The sequence below is a fragment of the Nyctereutes procyonoides genome, unplaced genomic scaffold (assembly GCF_905146905.1).
Source record: "Nyctereutes procyonoides isolate TBG_1078 unplaced genomic scaffold, NYPRO_anot_genome, whole genome shotgun sequence".
Taxonomy (NCBI): Eukaryota; Metazoa; Chordata; class Mammalia; order Carnivora; family Canidae; genus Nyctereutes; species Nyctereutes procyonoides.
In genome coordinates this window covers 74134473-74150245 of record NW_026575125.1, presented here as the reverse complement: position 1 = coordinate 74150245, position 15773 = coordinate 74134473, and the positions used below count along the sequence as shown (strand labels likewise).

Here is a 15773-nt window from a genome sequence, read left to right as displayed (position 1 = left end):
GATAGACATCACCAGATGTGCAGTATGCATGTGCACTTACACATACACTCGGTGCATACACACATATACATACAGTCCTGTAGGTCCTGTTATTATAATCATAAATTGCGGGGGAGCGGAGACAAGGGGAAACTTATTGTTTGGCTGAATGAGTCAAATGATATACATGAAACATATACTTTAACAAATGAAATAACTAAAAGAATGTTAGTGTTCACTTCCTATTGGTAATGTAAAAAATTGCCACAGATTGGGTGGCTGATAACCAAAATTTATTCTCATAGTTTTGGGGAGCAGAAATGCAAAACCAGTATCACTAGGCCAAAATCAAGGTGTTGGTAGTGACATGCTCCCTCCAGAAGTTCTCAGGAACAATCCCTTTCTTTCCTCTTCCAGCATCTAGTGGCTGCTAGCATTCCTTGACTTGTGGCTTCATTACCCCAGTTTCTGCCTCTGTGGTCACATTGCCTTCTCTTCCACTTGTGTCTTCTCTTCTGTGTGAATATCCTTCTGCAGCTCTCTTAAAAAGATATTTATTATTACATTTAGAGCCCTCTACCAATGAAGGATAATCTCTGAAGAACCTTTTTTGCCACGTATGGTAACATTCACAGGTTCCAGGAGTTAAAACATTGGTATCTTTTGAGAGGTAATTTTCAGCCTACCACAGTATTCATTGATGTATATTTTGTAAGAGGGAAAAGTGAAAATCATCCTAAATTGTCAACTACATGAACTGGTTCAGTGATGTCACAGTCATAGGATAGAATGCTATGTGACCCTTAAAATTACTTATAATTGAAACAATTATTTTTTTCCTGTAAAACTATACACAAAATATAAAGAATAGACAGTGTTTGCTAAGGTGTAGGAAACTAGACACTGCAATACACTGTTGGCAGAAATATACATTACAATATTTGCAAGATTTTTTTGAAATAAATAGTAAAATATACAATGTTCAAGTTTTTTTGGTAAAAGTTTTAGGTCTAGGGACGCCTGGGTGCTCAGCGGTTGAGCCCTTGCCTTCTCCCCAGGGCATGATCCTGGAGTCCTGGGATCGAGTCCCACATCGGGCTCCCTGCATGGAGCCTGCTTCTCTCTCTGCCTGTATCTCTGCCACTCTCTGTGTGTCTCTCATTAATAAATAAATAAGATCTTTTTAAAAAGTTTTAGGTCTAGGACTTTTCAGGTAGATATACATACTCCCTTCTCAAGTGCAAATTGTATAGAGAAAGTTGATTTCTGTAGCTAGTTTGTAGTAGTAAAAATGGGACAGAAGCACAATGGTCTTCACTCAGGAACAAATGGAAGAGTAGGAAATCTCACAGAGGAAGACATAGACATGGCCAACATGCACATGAGAAAATGCTCTGCATCACTTGCCATCAGGGAAATACAAATCAAAACCACAATGAGATACCACCTCACACCAGTGAGAATGGGGAAAATTAACAAGGCAGGAAGTCACAAATGTTGGAGAGGATGCGGAGAAAAGGGAACCCTCTTACACTGTTGGTGGGAATGTGAACTGGTGCAGCCACTCTGGAAAACTGTGTGGAGGTTCCTCAAAGAGTTAAAAATAGACCTGCCCTACGACCCAGCAATTGCACTGTTAGGGATTTACCCCAAAGATTCAGATGCAATGAAACGCCGGGACACCTGCACCCCGATGTTTCTAGCAGCAATTTCACAGTAGCCAAACTGTGGAAGGAGCCTCGGTGTCCATTGAAAGATGAATGGATAAAGAAGATATGGTTTATGTATACAATGGAATATTACTCAGCCATTAGAAACGACAAATACCCACCATTTGCTTCCACGTGGATGGAACTGGAGGGTATTATGCTGAGTGAAGTAAGTCAATCGGAGAAGGACAAACAGTGTATGTTCTCATTCATTTGGGGAATATGAATAATAGTGAAAGGGAATATAAGGGAAGGGAGAAGAAATGTGTGGGAAATATCAGAAAGGGAGACAGAACATAAAGACTCCTAACTCTGGGAAACGAACTAGGGGTGGTGGAAGGGGAGGAGGGCGAGGGGTGGGGGTGAATGGGTGACGGGCACTGAGGGGACACTTGACGGGATGAGCACTGGGTGTTATTCTGTATGTTGGTAAATTGAACACCAATAAAAATTAATTTATTAAAAAATAAAAAAAATAAAAAATAAAAAGAGAAATAGATTAAATTTGTACTTTAAATGGAAAGACAAGCGTTATATATTAAAAGAAAAAGCATTCAAAGATAGCCTAGATACATTGTTAACCTAAAAATCAAGACCTGTACTATTTTCTGTAGGGATGGAAAAAGAAAGAGAACACAAGGGACATATGCTTCTGTGTTGTTGGAATTAGGCAGGCTAATATACCTACCTGGATTCAATAAATACATATTTATCTTTTTCTCTTATACATTTTTTGGCCTAAACTTTTAAAAATAAGTTATAACATGTAAGCCTAAATAATTTACGATGCATCTTTATAAGAACATTCTCCTATATAACTAAACTACCAGTTTCCCTAGCAGTAGGATTAGCTATAATTCCCTGTATCTGATTTACTCTACATTAATAATTTCCCAATTGTTCCAAAATGTGGTTTTATAGCAGTTTTACAAAACAGGTTCCAATCAAGAAACATGCTCTGCATTAGTTGTCATTATTTCTTGAATCTCATTTAATCTATAATAGTTTATTCTCTTCACTTTTTTCCTATGACACTAGCTTTTTGAAGAAATTGTGATTATTCTTTTGAATAATGTCCTACATTCCTAATTTGACTGAATATGCATGATATTGTTTAACTTGTTTTATGCCCTATATTTCCTATACCATAAAAATAAGATCCAAAAGCTATATTTCTGTAACTTTTTTTTCCCCTCTCATTTTTGGGGGTTGCATTCTACATTGACAGAGTTGTCTCTTTTACAGTGAGGGTTTAATTCCATTGTGTTCTGGTTTCCATTGATGTTCTCGTTTGAAGGCAATTTATATTCTTTAGCTTTTATTAAGGTCATCTTAATTTCGTGTATATGAATATGATGTGTACAATTTTACTATGATGGGTTTAGATGTGTATGTCTTTTCCTTAAGGGGCTTTAGATTCACTGGGGTTTTTGAAGATGTGGCTTCTGTTTTTCATCAATTCTGAAATACTCTCATTCATTTCTTCAAATGTTGCCTCTATAATTCCTTGTTTCCCTTCTATATGAAATATTGTCTCTTATTTCTAACTGCAAAAAAATTGTAATCAATTCCACTTAATGTATTTTCTCATGTGAATATGCTATAAAATATCAATTTCAATTAGTATACATTGTCCTTTGCAGAATTTCAATTTGTATTTATTTTTCTAATTTATTTAGAATTTTTGTTGGCACTTAATAATTTCATTTCTTTTTTCTAGAAACCTATTAGATATATTTAATTCTCCATGATTGAAAATTCCAAAATATGAAATTCCTGAGAGTTTTGATTCTTAGAGCACTAGGTCTTGAGAGTTTTCTCATGTGTCTTTTCTCATGTGATTTTTAACTGTGAAGTATAACTTTTCCTTGAAAATACATCTATTGTAATTCTTTAAGACCTAAGGAAAAGGTAGATGTCCTTCAGGGATTTATCTATTTGAGCAATGTACCTAGGTTCACAACTTTGTTGGAAACTCAAAATTGTCTACATGATATTCATTTCACCCAAATAGAGTGACATGAAACTTCTAAATTCTGTGTGAATTGGCTTGATTAAAAATTCTCATAGTTGTGATGTCATTGAAAATGGTAGAGTAAGAAATTCCAAAACCCTATTCTTTACCAAAGGAAGAAATTAAGGTGGCAAAAACTATCAAAATCAAATGTTTTAGAAAACTGTGGTAAAAAAAAAAATCTTACAATACACTGGGTGTTATGCTATATGTTGGCATATCGAACTCCAATAAAATTATATACAAAAAAATCTTATAATAACCAAGGGAGCATTTAATGAGGAATTAAATGTTGTAGCCTTTTAACTTACCACCTACCATCCTACACTACCTAGCTCATAGGCAGCCATGAGGATGGCTGCCTGTGTTCCTGGTTTACCTTGCTTGATCCAGAGGGGCAACACAGATCTTATTATCAAAGAAACATGTTTTTTTAATTTCACCTCTCTGAAGATTTCCAGAGACGTCTGAGGACTTGACTTTTTTTTTTTTTGCCTGCCTTGGAATTTTCTTAAAGAAGTGGTTTATCGGGCAGCACTTGTTGAAATCATTTATACATAAACATACTGCTGCAACCATGTGGGACAAGCAATATAGAGATTAAAAAGCCTATGGGCAGCCCAGGTGGCTCATTCAGAAGAAAAAAAAAAAACTAAAGTAGAAACAGTCCCTGAGTAAGCCCAAATATTGGACTTAATAAACAAAGACTTTAAAGTAAATATCCTAAATATGTGGAAAAAGTTAAAGGAAAGCATGAAAAAAAGGCAATCAAAACCTGGAGAACAATGTCTCAAGAAACAGAAATATCAGTAAAGAGATAGAAACTATAAAAAAGAAACAAAATTTCTGTAGATATAAAACAGTACTTGGAATGAAAAATTCATTAGAAGGGTTCAAGAGCAGATTTGAGAAGTTAGAAGAAAAAAGTCAGCAAACTTAAAAATAGTTCAGTTGATATTATTCAGTGGAGGAACAAACAGAAAGTAAAAAGACTGGAGAAAAATGAACACAACCTAAGATCCCTCTGGAGAAACATCAAGCACACCAACATACAAATGAGAGTCACAGGAGGAAAAGAGAAAAAGAAGCAGTAATGATGTTTGAAGAAATAATGGTTAAAAAATTCCCAAATTTTGATATATGACATAAATCTATACATTTAAAAGTAGCTCAGTGAATTCCAAGTATGAAAAACTAAAGATATCCACACTATCCATATTGTAATCAAACTGTCAAAAACTAAAGCCAAGGAGAATCTTGGAAGTATCAGGAGAGTAGCAACCTATGACATATGAGGGAATCTCAGTGGGAAAAAGTCAATTTCTCATGAGAAACATGAAAAAGCCAGAAGGCATTTGGATGGCATATTTAAATTGCTCAAAGACCAAACTGTCAAACAAGAATTGTGTATGTGGCAAAAATATACCTCAAAGATTAAAAAGGCATTAATATATTCCCAAATAAATTCACAGATAAATAAAAACAAAAATCTTCTGCTTTTAGTAGATTTGCCCTGCAGGAAATGCTAAAGGGAGTACTTCAAGCTGAAATGAAAAGACACTAGACAGTAACATGATGTCTTCTGAAGAAATAAGGAATATGGGTAAAGGTTAAGTACATAGGCAAACATGAAAAAGCCAGTATTACCATATTATTGGCTTATAATTCTTGTTTTGATTTAAAATATTAATACATAAAACAATAATTATAAAATTGTGTTAATGGGCACACATGTATACAAATAATTTGTAACAATAAGATGGGCAATTGAAGTCACAGGAATAGAAAGTTTCTATATTATTGAAAGTAAGAAGGTATTAATTCAAACTAGATTTTTATAAATTTAGGATATTAGCTGCAATCCTCAAGTCAACAAATAAGAAAATAACTAAAAAATATAGAAAATGAGAGTAGAATCAAAATGCTACCCTAGGAAAAAATCAAGTGTAAAAGAAAGGAGTAATGGAGGAAGTAAAGAACAAAAAAGATATGACATATAGAAAAAAATAGCAAATTAGTAGAAGTCATTCATAATTAAAAATTACTTTCAATATAAATGGATTAAACTCTTCAATCAAAAGGCAGAGAATGGAAAAATGGATTTAAAAATGAAGCCATGATCCAACTATATGCTGTCTACAAGAGAGTCACTTTAGTTATTTTAATTTTCATACCATTATAAGTAGCAAAGTGTTGTACTAGTTTCAGTTGTATAATACAGTGATCAAAAATTCTATATATTACTCAGTGCTTATCAAGATGAACATACTCTTAACCTCATTCACATATCTCACCTATCCCCCCCACCAACCTAATATCCTGTAACTATCAGTTTGTTGTCTATAGTTAAAACTGTTTTTTGGAATTTCTCTTTCTTAGGACATTTATTTTGTGTCTTAAATTCCACATATGAGTGAAATCATATGGCATTTGCCTTTCTTTGACTGGCTTATTTTGCTTAGCATCATACTCTCAAGGGCCCATCCATGTTGCTGCAAATGTCAAGATTTAATTCTTTTCTATGGCTGAGTAATAATCCAATGTATAGATACCATTTCTTCTGTATCAATTTATCTATGAATAAACTCATGGGTTGCTTCCATACTTTGGCTATTGTAAATAATGCTGCAATAAACATAATGGTGCACATATCTTTTCAAATTAGTGTTTTTGTATTCTTTGGGTAAATATCAGATTGGAATTACGAGATCATAAGGTAAGTTTATTTCTATTTATTGAGGAACCTCCATGCTGTTTTCTACACTGGCTACACCAAGTTTGCATCCCCACCAACCATGTATGAAGGGGCTGTTATATCTACAGGATTGCCAAACACTGGTTATTTCTTGTGTTTTTTATTTTAGCCATTTTGACAGTTCTCAGGGGATGTCTCATTGTGGTTTTGATTTGGATTTTCCTGATGATGAGTTATGATGAGCACCTTTTCATGTGACTGTTAGCTATCTGTATGTCTTCTTTGGAGAAATGTCTATTCAGGTCTTCTGCCAATTTTTAATTGGACTATTTGTTTTTATTTGGTGTCGAGTTGTGTAAGTTTTTATATATATGGGATGCTAAGCACTTATTGGAGATGTCATTTCCAAATATATTCTCCCATTCAGTAGGTTGTCTAGTTTTGTTGACTGTTTCCTTTGCCATGCAGAAGATTTTTATTTTGATGTATTCCCAATAGTTTACTTTTGCTTTTGTTTTTCTGGCCACAGGAGACACACATGGAAAAATGTTGCTATGGACAACACTAGAGAAATTACTATCTGTGCTCTCCTCTAGAATTTTTTATGACTTCAGTTCTCACATTTAGGACCTTAATCTATTTTGAGTTTATTTTTGCATATGCTGTAAGAAAGTGCTCCAGTTCATTCTTTTGCATACAGTTGTCCAGTTTTCCCAACACCATTTGATGAAGTGACTGTCTTTTTCTGATTGCATATTCTTGCCTCCTTGGTCAAAGATTAATTGACAATATAAATGTATGTTTACTTTATAGGCTCTCTATTCTGCTCCATTGATCTATGTGTGATTTCTACTGTAATACCATACTGCTTTGATTACCAGAGGTATGTGACATAACTTGAAATATGGAATTGTAACACGTCCACTTTTTAAAAAAATATTTATTTAAATACAATTTAGTTAACATACAGTGTATTATTAGTTGCAGGGGTAGAATTTAGTAATTCATCAGTTGCATACAACACCCAGCACCCATTACTTCAAGTGCCCTCCTCAATTCCTATCAACCAGTTGCCCCTTCCAACCTATGACTTGCCCTCCAGCAACCTCAATTAGTTTCCAAGACTTAAGTGTCTCTTATGATTTGCCTCCCTCTCTGTTTTCATCTTATTTTTCCTTCCCTTCCCCTGTGTTCATCTGTTTTGTTTCTTAAATTCCACATCTGAGTGAAATCATATGGTATTTGACTTTCTCTGACTGACTCATTTTGCTTAGCATCATAACTTCCACCCACATCATTGCAAATGGCAAGATTTCATTCTTTTGGATGGCTGAGTAGTATTTCATTGTGGACACACACACACACACACATATTCTTTATCTATTCATCTGTAAATGGACATCTTGGCTCTTTCCATGGTTTGGCTATTGTGGGCATTGCTGCTATAAACATTGGGGTGTGTTTGCCCCTTTGAATCACTGTGTATGTATTCTTTGGGTCAATACCTAGTAGTACAACTGTTGGGTTATAGGGTAGCTCTATTTTTAACTTTTTGAGGAACCTCCATACTGTTTTCCAGAGTGGCTACACCAGTTTGCATTCCCACCAATAGTGCAAAGGGGTTCCCCTTTCTCCACATCCTCACCAACATCTTTTGTTTCTTGACCTGTTAATTTTAGCCATTCTGACCAGTGTGGAGTAGTATCTCGTTGTGTTGAGCATTTTTTCATGTGTCTACTGGCCATTTCTCTTTGGAGAAATGTCTGTTCATGTCTTCTGTCCATTTCTTGACTGGATTCTTTGCTTTTTGCATGTTGAGTTTGATGAGTTCTTTATAGATTTTGGATACTAGTTCTTTGTCTGATAAGACATTTGCAAATATGTTCTCCCATTCTGTAGGTTGACTTTTAGTTTTGTTGACTGTTCCTTTGTTATGCAAAGGCTTTCTATCTTGATTAAGTCCCAATAGTTTACTTTTCCTTTTGTTTCCTTGCCTTTGGAGACATCTTTAGCAAGAAGTTGCTGTGGCTGAGGTCACCAAGGTTGCTGCCTGTGTTCTCCTCTAGGATTTTGATGGATTCTTGTCTCACATTTAGGTCTTTCATCTATTTTCAGTTTATGTTTGTGTATGGTATAAGAAAGTGGTTCAGTTTCATTCTTCTGTATGTGGCTGTCTATTTTCCCAACACCATTTGTTGAAGAGATTGTCTTTTTCCATTGGATATTCTTCCCTGCTTTGTCAAAGATCAGTTGAACATAGAGTTGAAGGTCCATTTCTGGGTTCTCTATTCTGTTCTATTGATCTTTGTGTCTGTTTTTGTGCCAATACCACACTGTCTTGATTTTTACAGCTTTGGAATACAGCTTGATGTCCAGAATTGTGATGCCACCGCTTTGGTTTTCCTTTGCCTATTTGGGGTGTTTTCTGGATCCATACAAATTTTAGGATTATTTGTTCTGGCTATGCGAAAAAAAGTTGATGGTATTTTGACAGAGATTGCACTGAATGTGTAGACTGCTTTGGGTAGCATAGACATTTTCACAATATTTGTTCTTTCAATCTATGAGCATGGAATGTTTTCCCATTTCTTTGTGTCTTCCTCAGATTTGTTCATAAGTGTTCTGTAGTTTTCAGAGTAGAGATCCTTTGGTTAGGTTTATTCCTAGGTGTCTTATGGTTTTTGGTGCAATTGTAAATGCGATCAATTCCATGATTTCTTTCTTCTGCCTTGTTGGTGTATAGAAATACAACCGAAGTCTGTGCATTGATTTTATATCCTGTGACTTTGTTGAATTCCTCTATCAGCTCTAGCAGTTTTTTTTTTGGTGGAGGCTTTGGGTTTTCTTTTTTTTAAATACTTTATTTGTTTATTCATGAGAAACACACACACAGAGAGAGAGGGAGGTAGAGACGAAAGCAGAGAGATAAGCAGAGAGAGAAGCTGGCTCCACGAAAGGAGTCCTATGTGGGACTCAATCCTGGGACTCCAGGATCACGCTCTGGGCCAAAGGCAGGTGCTCAACCATTGAGCCACCCAGGCATCCCTCTTTTGGGTTTTCTACATGTCTTCTGTGAATAAAGTTTGATTTCTTCTTTGTCAGTTTTCTTTTTGTTGTCTGATTGCTGAAGCTAGGACTTCAAGGACTATGTTGAACAATAGTGAGAATGGGCATCCCTGTCGTGTTCCTCAGCTCTCAGTTTTTCCCCATTGAGGATATTCGTTGTGGGTCTTTCATATATGTCTTTTATGATATTGACGTATGTTCCCTCTATCCCTACATGGTGGAGAGCTGCATATTTTTCCCTCTCAGCATTTCGAATATATCATGCTAGTTCTTTCTGGCCTGCCAGATCTCTGTGGACAGGTCTCTTGCCAGCCTATGTTTTTACTACCCTTGTAGTTTAAGGACCTCTTATCCCAAGCCGCTTTCAGGACTTTATCTTTGAAATTTGCAAGCTTCACTGTTATGTGTTGAGGTATTGACCTATTTTTATTGATTTTGCAGGAGGTTCTCTGTGCCTCCTAGACTTGAATACCTGTTTCCTTCCCCAGATTAGGAAGTTCTCAGGTATAACTTATTTAAGTAAATCTTCTGCCCCTCTCTTCTACTCCTCATCTTCTGGGACCCCTATTATCTGGACATAATTTTGCTTTATGAATCACTGATTTCTCTAAGTCTCCCTTTTTGATCCAATAGTTTTCTATCTCTCTTCTTTTTAGCTTCCTTATTTTCCATAATTTTGTCTTCTGTATCACTGATTCACTCTTTAGCTTCATTCATCCTCATGTTTAAAGCCTTCATTTGGGGCTACATCTTGGTAATAGTATTTTTTATTTCAGCCTGATTAGATTTTCATTCTTTTATTGGTACAGTGAGAACTTCTCTAGTGTCTTCTATGCTCTTTTCAAGGCAGGCTAGTTTCTTTAAAATTTTTTTTAAATTCTAGTTCAGACATCTAACTATATCCATATTAATTAAATCCCTGGCAGTGAGTACTACCTCCTGTTCTTCCTTTGGGGTGATTTTGTCCAGAAAATAACAGAACAAACTTATAATTAAAAGTTAAAGACAAAAAATTTTGAAAGCAGGAAGAGAAAAGCAATTCATTGCATACAATAGATCCATAAAGCTATTTGGATTTTGCCACAAAAACCTTGCAGGCCAAGACAAAATAGGAAGAAATATTCAAAATGTTGGAGGTGAAAAAATTCGAAAAAGATACTATGCCCAGCAAATCTGTCCTTCAGTTATGAAGGAGAGATAAAAACTTTCCCAAACAAATAAAGTATGAGGGGATTTGTTAGCACTAGATCAGCCTTACAAGAAATGCTAAAGGGGTTTCATCAAGCAGAAAAGACAGGACACCAACAATATAAAAAGTGGAGTGTCTGGCTGGCTCACTTGGTAGAGCATGCAACTCTTGATCTTGGGGTCATGAGTTCAAGCCCCTTATAGGCACCTAGCTTACTCAAAAAAATAAACAAAATACAAATAAATTAAAAAATAATATAAAATATATGAATGAGTAAAATCCACTGTTAAAGGCAGATATGGAGTCAAAGTCAGATTCTCTAATGTGATAGTGGTGTGTAAAACACTTTTGACTCTAATTAAAAGTCAAAGTCAAACTTACATATAAGACAACATGAGCTAAACAAGACAGAAAAACAATTAACAAAATGGCAAATATTAGTTCTTAGCAATATTATTTTATTTCTTTTTAAATTTTATTTTTATTTTATGATAGTCACACAGAGAGAGAGAGAGAGGCAGAGACACAGGCAGAGGGAGAAGCAGGCTCCATGCACCGGGGGCCCGATATGGGATTTGATCCCGGGTCTCCAGGATTGCGCCCTGGGCCAAAGGCAGGCGCCAAACCGCTGCGCCACCCAGGGATCCCAGCAATATTATTTTAAACATAAATGGATTGGGGACGCCTGGGTGGCTCAGCGGTAGAGTGTCTGCCTTTGGCTCAGGGCATGATCCCCAGTCTGGGATCAAGTCCCGCCTCGGGCTCCTAGCAGGGAGCCTGCTTCTCCCTCTTCCTATGTCTTTGCCTCTCTCCCTGTGTCTCTCATGAATAAATAAATATTAAAAACATAAATAGATTGAATTTTTCAATCAAAAGACATACAGTGGATGAATGGATTAAAACAATAGGATGCAATGATATGCCACCTATGAGCAACTCATTTTAGCTTTGAGAACATACATATATTGAAGTAGATGGAAAGATAGTCCAATCAAATGGTAAACAAAAAGAACAGGGGTGCTATATATGTATAGGTTTCCCCTGGGTATGAAAGTAGAGTTCCTATGAAACCTTTTGTAAGCTGAAATGGCATAAATCAAAGAGAATCTCCGGTTTTCTAAAAGTTTGCATTATTATGCTACTTTGCTTTTTTTTTAAAAGACTATTTATTTGAAAGAAAGAAAAAGCACAAGTTGGAGGAGGGGCAGAGGGAGAAAGAGAAGCAGACTCCCTGATAAGCAGGGAGCCTAATGTGGGGCTCAATCCCAGACCCCAGGATCATGACCTGAGCCAAAGGCAGATGCCTAACAAACTGCCCTCCAGGCACCCCCCACTTTGCTTTGTTATAATTTTCAATTTTAATTCCTGTAGTTAACATACAGTGCTATATTGTTTCAGGTATACAATATGATGATTTAACAATTCTATACATTACTCAATGCCATCATCATAAGTACTCTTTAATCCCCATCACCTGGGACGCCTGGGTGGCTCTAAGGTTTGTCTCGCGCGCGCGCGCACGCACACACACACACACACACACACACACACACTGGAATGATGTATATATATACTGATGAATTGGGCTACTTCCATACTTTGGCTATTGTAAATAATGCTGCTATAAAACACAGGGGTGTGGGGTGATTGCATGGTTCAGTTGGTTAAGTGTCTGACTCTTGGTTTCAGCTCAGGTCATGATCTCAGGGTCCTGAGATGGAGCCCCACATCTGGCTTCATGCTCAGGTTGGAGTCTGCTTGTCTTTCTCCCTCTGCTCCTCCCCTGCTCTCTCTCTCTCTGGAATAAATAAAATCTTCAAATAAAATAAAATAGGGGTGCATTTATCACTTTGAATTAGTGTTTCTCTATGTTTGGGATAATTACCCAGTAGTGCAATTACTGGATTAGAGGGAAGTTCTAATTTTAACTTCTTGGGTAACTTCCATACTGTTTTCCACAGTGGCTGCACCAGTGTGCATACCCACCAACAGTGCAAGAGGGTTTCTTTTTTCTCCACATCCTTGCCAAAACCTGTTGTTTCTTATGTTTTTAATTATAGCCATTCTAACTGGTTTAAGGTGTTATCTCACTGTAGTTTTGATTTGCATTTCTCTGATGATGAGTGATATTGAGCATTTTTTCATGTGGCTGTTGGGCATCTGGATATCTTCTTTGGAAAAATGTCTGTTCATGTTTTCTGCCTCTTTTTTAAATTGGATTTTTTGTTTTTTAAGGTATTAAGTTGTATAAATTCATTATATATTTTGGATAATAACTCTATTGAATATGTTATTTGCCAGTATCTTCTCTTATTCAGTAGGTTGTTCTTTTAGTTTTATCGATTGGTTCCTTCACTGTACAGAGGCTTTTTATTTTGATGTAGTCCCAATAATTTATTTTTACTTTTATTTTCCTTGCCTCAGGAAACATAGCTAGAAAAATGTTGCTACAGCCAATGTCAGAGAAATTATTGCCTGAGCTCTATTCCAGAATTGTACTGGTTTCCTGTCTCACATTTAGGTTTTTCATCCATTTTGAGTTTATTTTTGTTTATAATGTAAGAAAGCGGTCCAATTTCATTCCTTTCCATATTGCTGTCCATTTTTCCCAGTCTCTTCATTTAAAGAGACTGTTGTTTTCCTATCGTGTTTTCTTTCCTCCTTTGTCAAAGATTGAGTATATAATTATAGGTTTATTTCTGTGTTTTCTAGTCTGTTCCACTGATCTATGTGTCTATTTTGTGCTAGCCATTTTGCTTTTATGAAAGAACATTATAACCTGTTTTCACTAATAGAAATCTGAGGAGGAATTTCACTTTTGTAAAAAAATTTATTACTTTACTAATGTAGATCTTTTGTACAAGTGAAATGACATAACTCCAACTTTTGTACAGATGATACCTGTACAAGACAAAAATAAGTTTTAAATTAAAAGTGGACACAAGAGACAAACATAATTATTATATGACGATAGAGTAGTCAATTAAAAAAGAAGATGTGACAGCTGTAAATGTGCATCTAACCTTGGAACATCTAAATATATAAAGCAAATGCTAACAGAACTCAAAAGAGAAGCAACACAATAATAATAGATGACATTAATACCCCACTCTTAATTATGGATATATCATCATCCAAACAGAAAGTCAATAAGCAAAAAGCAGATCTGAGCAGCACTGTAAAGTAAAATGTGTATAACAGACATATACAGAACATTCTATTCAATAGCAGTAAAGTACATTCTCTTTACAAGTGGACATAGAACATTCTCCAGAATATATCATATGTTAGATTACAAAACAAGCCTTAACAAATCCAAATGGTTGAAATTATATCAATAATCTTTTTCTACAACAATGGCATGAAACTAGAAATCAATAACAAAAGGATAATTGGAAAATTCACAAACATGTGGACATTAAACACACTCCCAAATAACCAAGATTCAAGGAAGAAATAAAAAAAGAAATTTAAAAAACTTTAACATCAATAAAAACAGAAGCACAACATACGAAAACTTATGGGATGCAACAAAAGTATTTCTAAGAGTAGTGTTTATAGCTATAAATGCCTATTTTAAGAAAAAAAGATCTCAACCTATCTCACAGAACTAAAAAAAGAACAAACTAAGGCCAAAATTAGCTGAAAGAAGTAAATAATAAAAAATTAAGCAAAAATATATGAAATGAACAGGGGCACTTTGGCTGTTCAGTGGTTGAGCATCTGCCTTTGGCTCAGGTCGTGATCCCGGGGTCCTGGGATCAAGACTCACATCAGGCTCCCCACACAGAGCCTACTTCTCCCTCTGCCTATGTATGTCTCTGTCTCTCTCTCTCTGTGTCTCTCATGAATAAACAAAATCTTTAAAAAACAAAAGCACTATATGAAATGAAGAAAAGGAAAACAATAGAAAATATCAACAAAACTAAGAATTGGGTTCTTTTGAAGGATGAACAAAACTGACAAACCTTTGGCTAGACTAACCAAGAAAAAAAAGAGAAAGGACTCAATAAATAACAGCATAAGTAAAAAAAAGAGACATTATAAATTATGCCATGGAAATATAAAGGACCATAATAGATTACTATGAATAATATAAGCCAACAAATTCGATGACTTAAGAGAAATGCATAATTCCTACAAATGTACAACTTACCAAGATCGAATCATGAAGAAATAGAACATCTGAACAGGCCAATAATGCCTAAGGAGACTGAATTAGTAATCAAACACCTCTCAACAAAGGAGAGCCCAGTACCAGATGAATTCACTAGTGAATTTACCAAATGTTTAAGGACATGTTAACATGTAAACTTAACCAAATGTTAAGTTTAATTAATGCCACCCCTCAAAAACTTGGGGAAGGGAACACTCCCAAGCTCATTTTATGAGGCTAGCAACACTTTCATACCAAAGCCAGAGAAGGACACTACAAGAAATAAAATTACAGGTCAATATCCCTGTTGAATATACATGCAAATATTCTTAACAAAATACTAGCAAATTGAATTCAACAGTATATTTAAAAAATCATACACCATGATCAAGTGGGACTTAACCCTGAGGTGAAAAGATGGTTCACCATATGCAAATCAATAATGAGATACACCACCTTAACAGAATGAAGGATAAAACCATATAATCTCTCAGTAGATGAAGAAAAAAATGATTTGACAAAATTCAACAACTTTTCATGATAAACTCTCAAGACACTGGGTACAGTAAAGGCCATATATAAATAGCTCAGACATAGCTAACATCATACAAAATTGTGAAAAACTGAAAGCTTTTCCTCTAGAATCAGGAACAAGACAAAGGTGCCCACTTTCACTAGTCTTATTCAAAAAAACATTGCAAGTCCCAACCAGAGAAAATAGGCAAGAAAAAGAAATAAAAGCCATTCATAAAAAAATCCTCAATAAAATATTAGGAAACTACATTTACCATTATACTAAAAGGATCATTCACTGGGGCACCTGAGTGGCTCAGTTAGTTAAGCATCCTATTCTTGATTTTGGCTCAGGTCATGATCTCAGGGTTTTGAGGATAGAGCCCCACATCAGGCTTTGTGCTGGGCATGGATCATGCTTGGAATTCTCTCTCTCTCCCTACCACACCCGT

The 15773-nt window shown here is 35.5% G+C and overlaps 1 protein-coding gene across 1 annotated transcript in view; it reads right to left on the bottom strand.

Annotated features, from left to right (window-relative positions):
* Positions 1 to 294: 294 nt before the first annotated feature.
* ARMCX5 (armadillo repeat containing X-linked 5) overlaps positions 295 to 15773 on the bottom strand; it is a 74297-nt gene continuing 58818 nt past the window's right edge. Inside the window, exon 3 of the mRNA XM_055338069.1 lies at positions 295 to 520. Within this exon, the coding sequence (XP_055194044.1) occupies positions 410 to 520 (111 nt within the window). The 3' untranslated portion in view covers positions 295 to 409. The remainder of the gene's footprint in view (positions 521 to 15773) is intronic.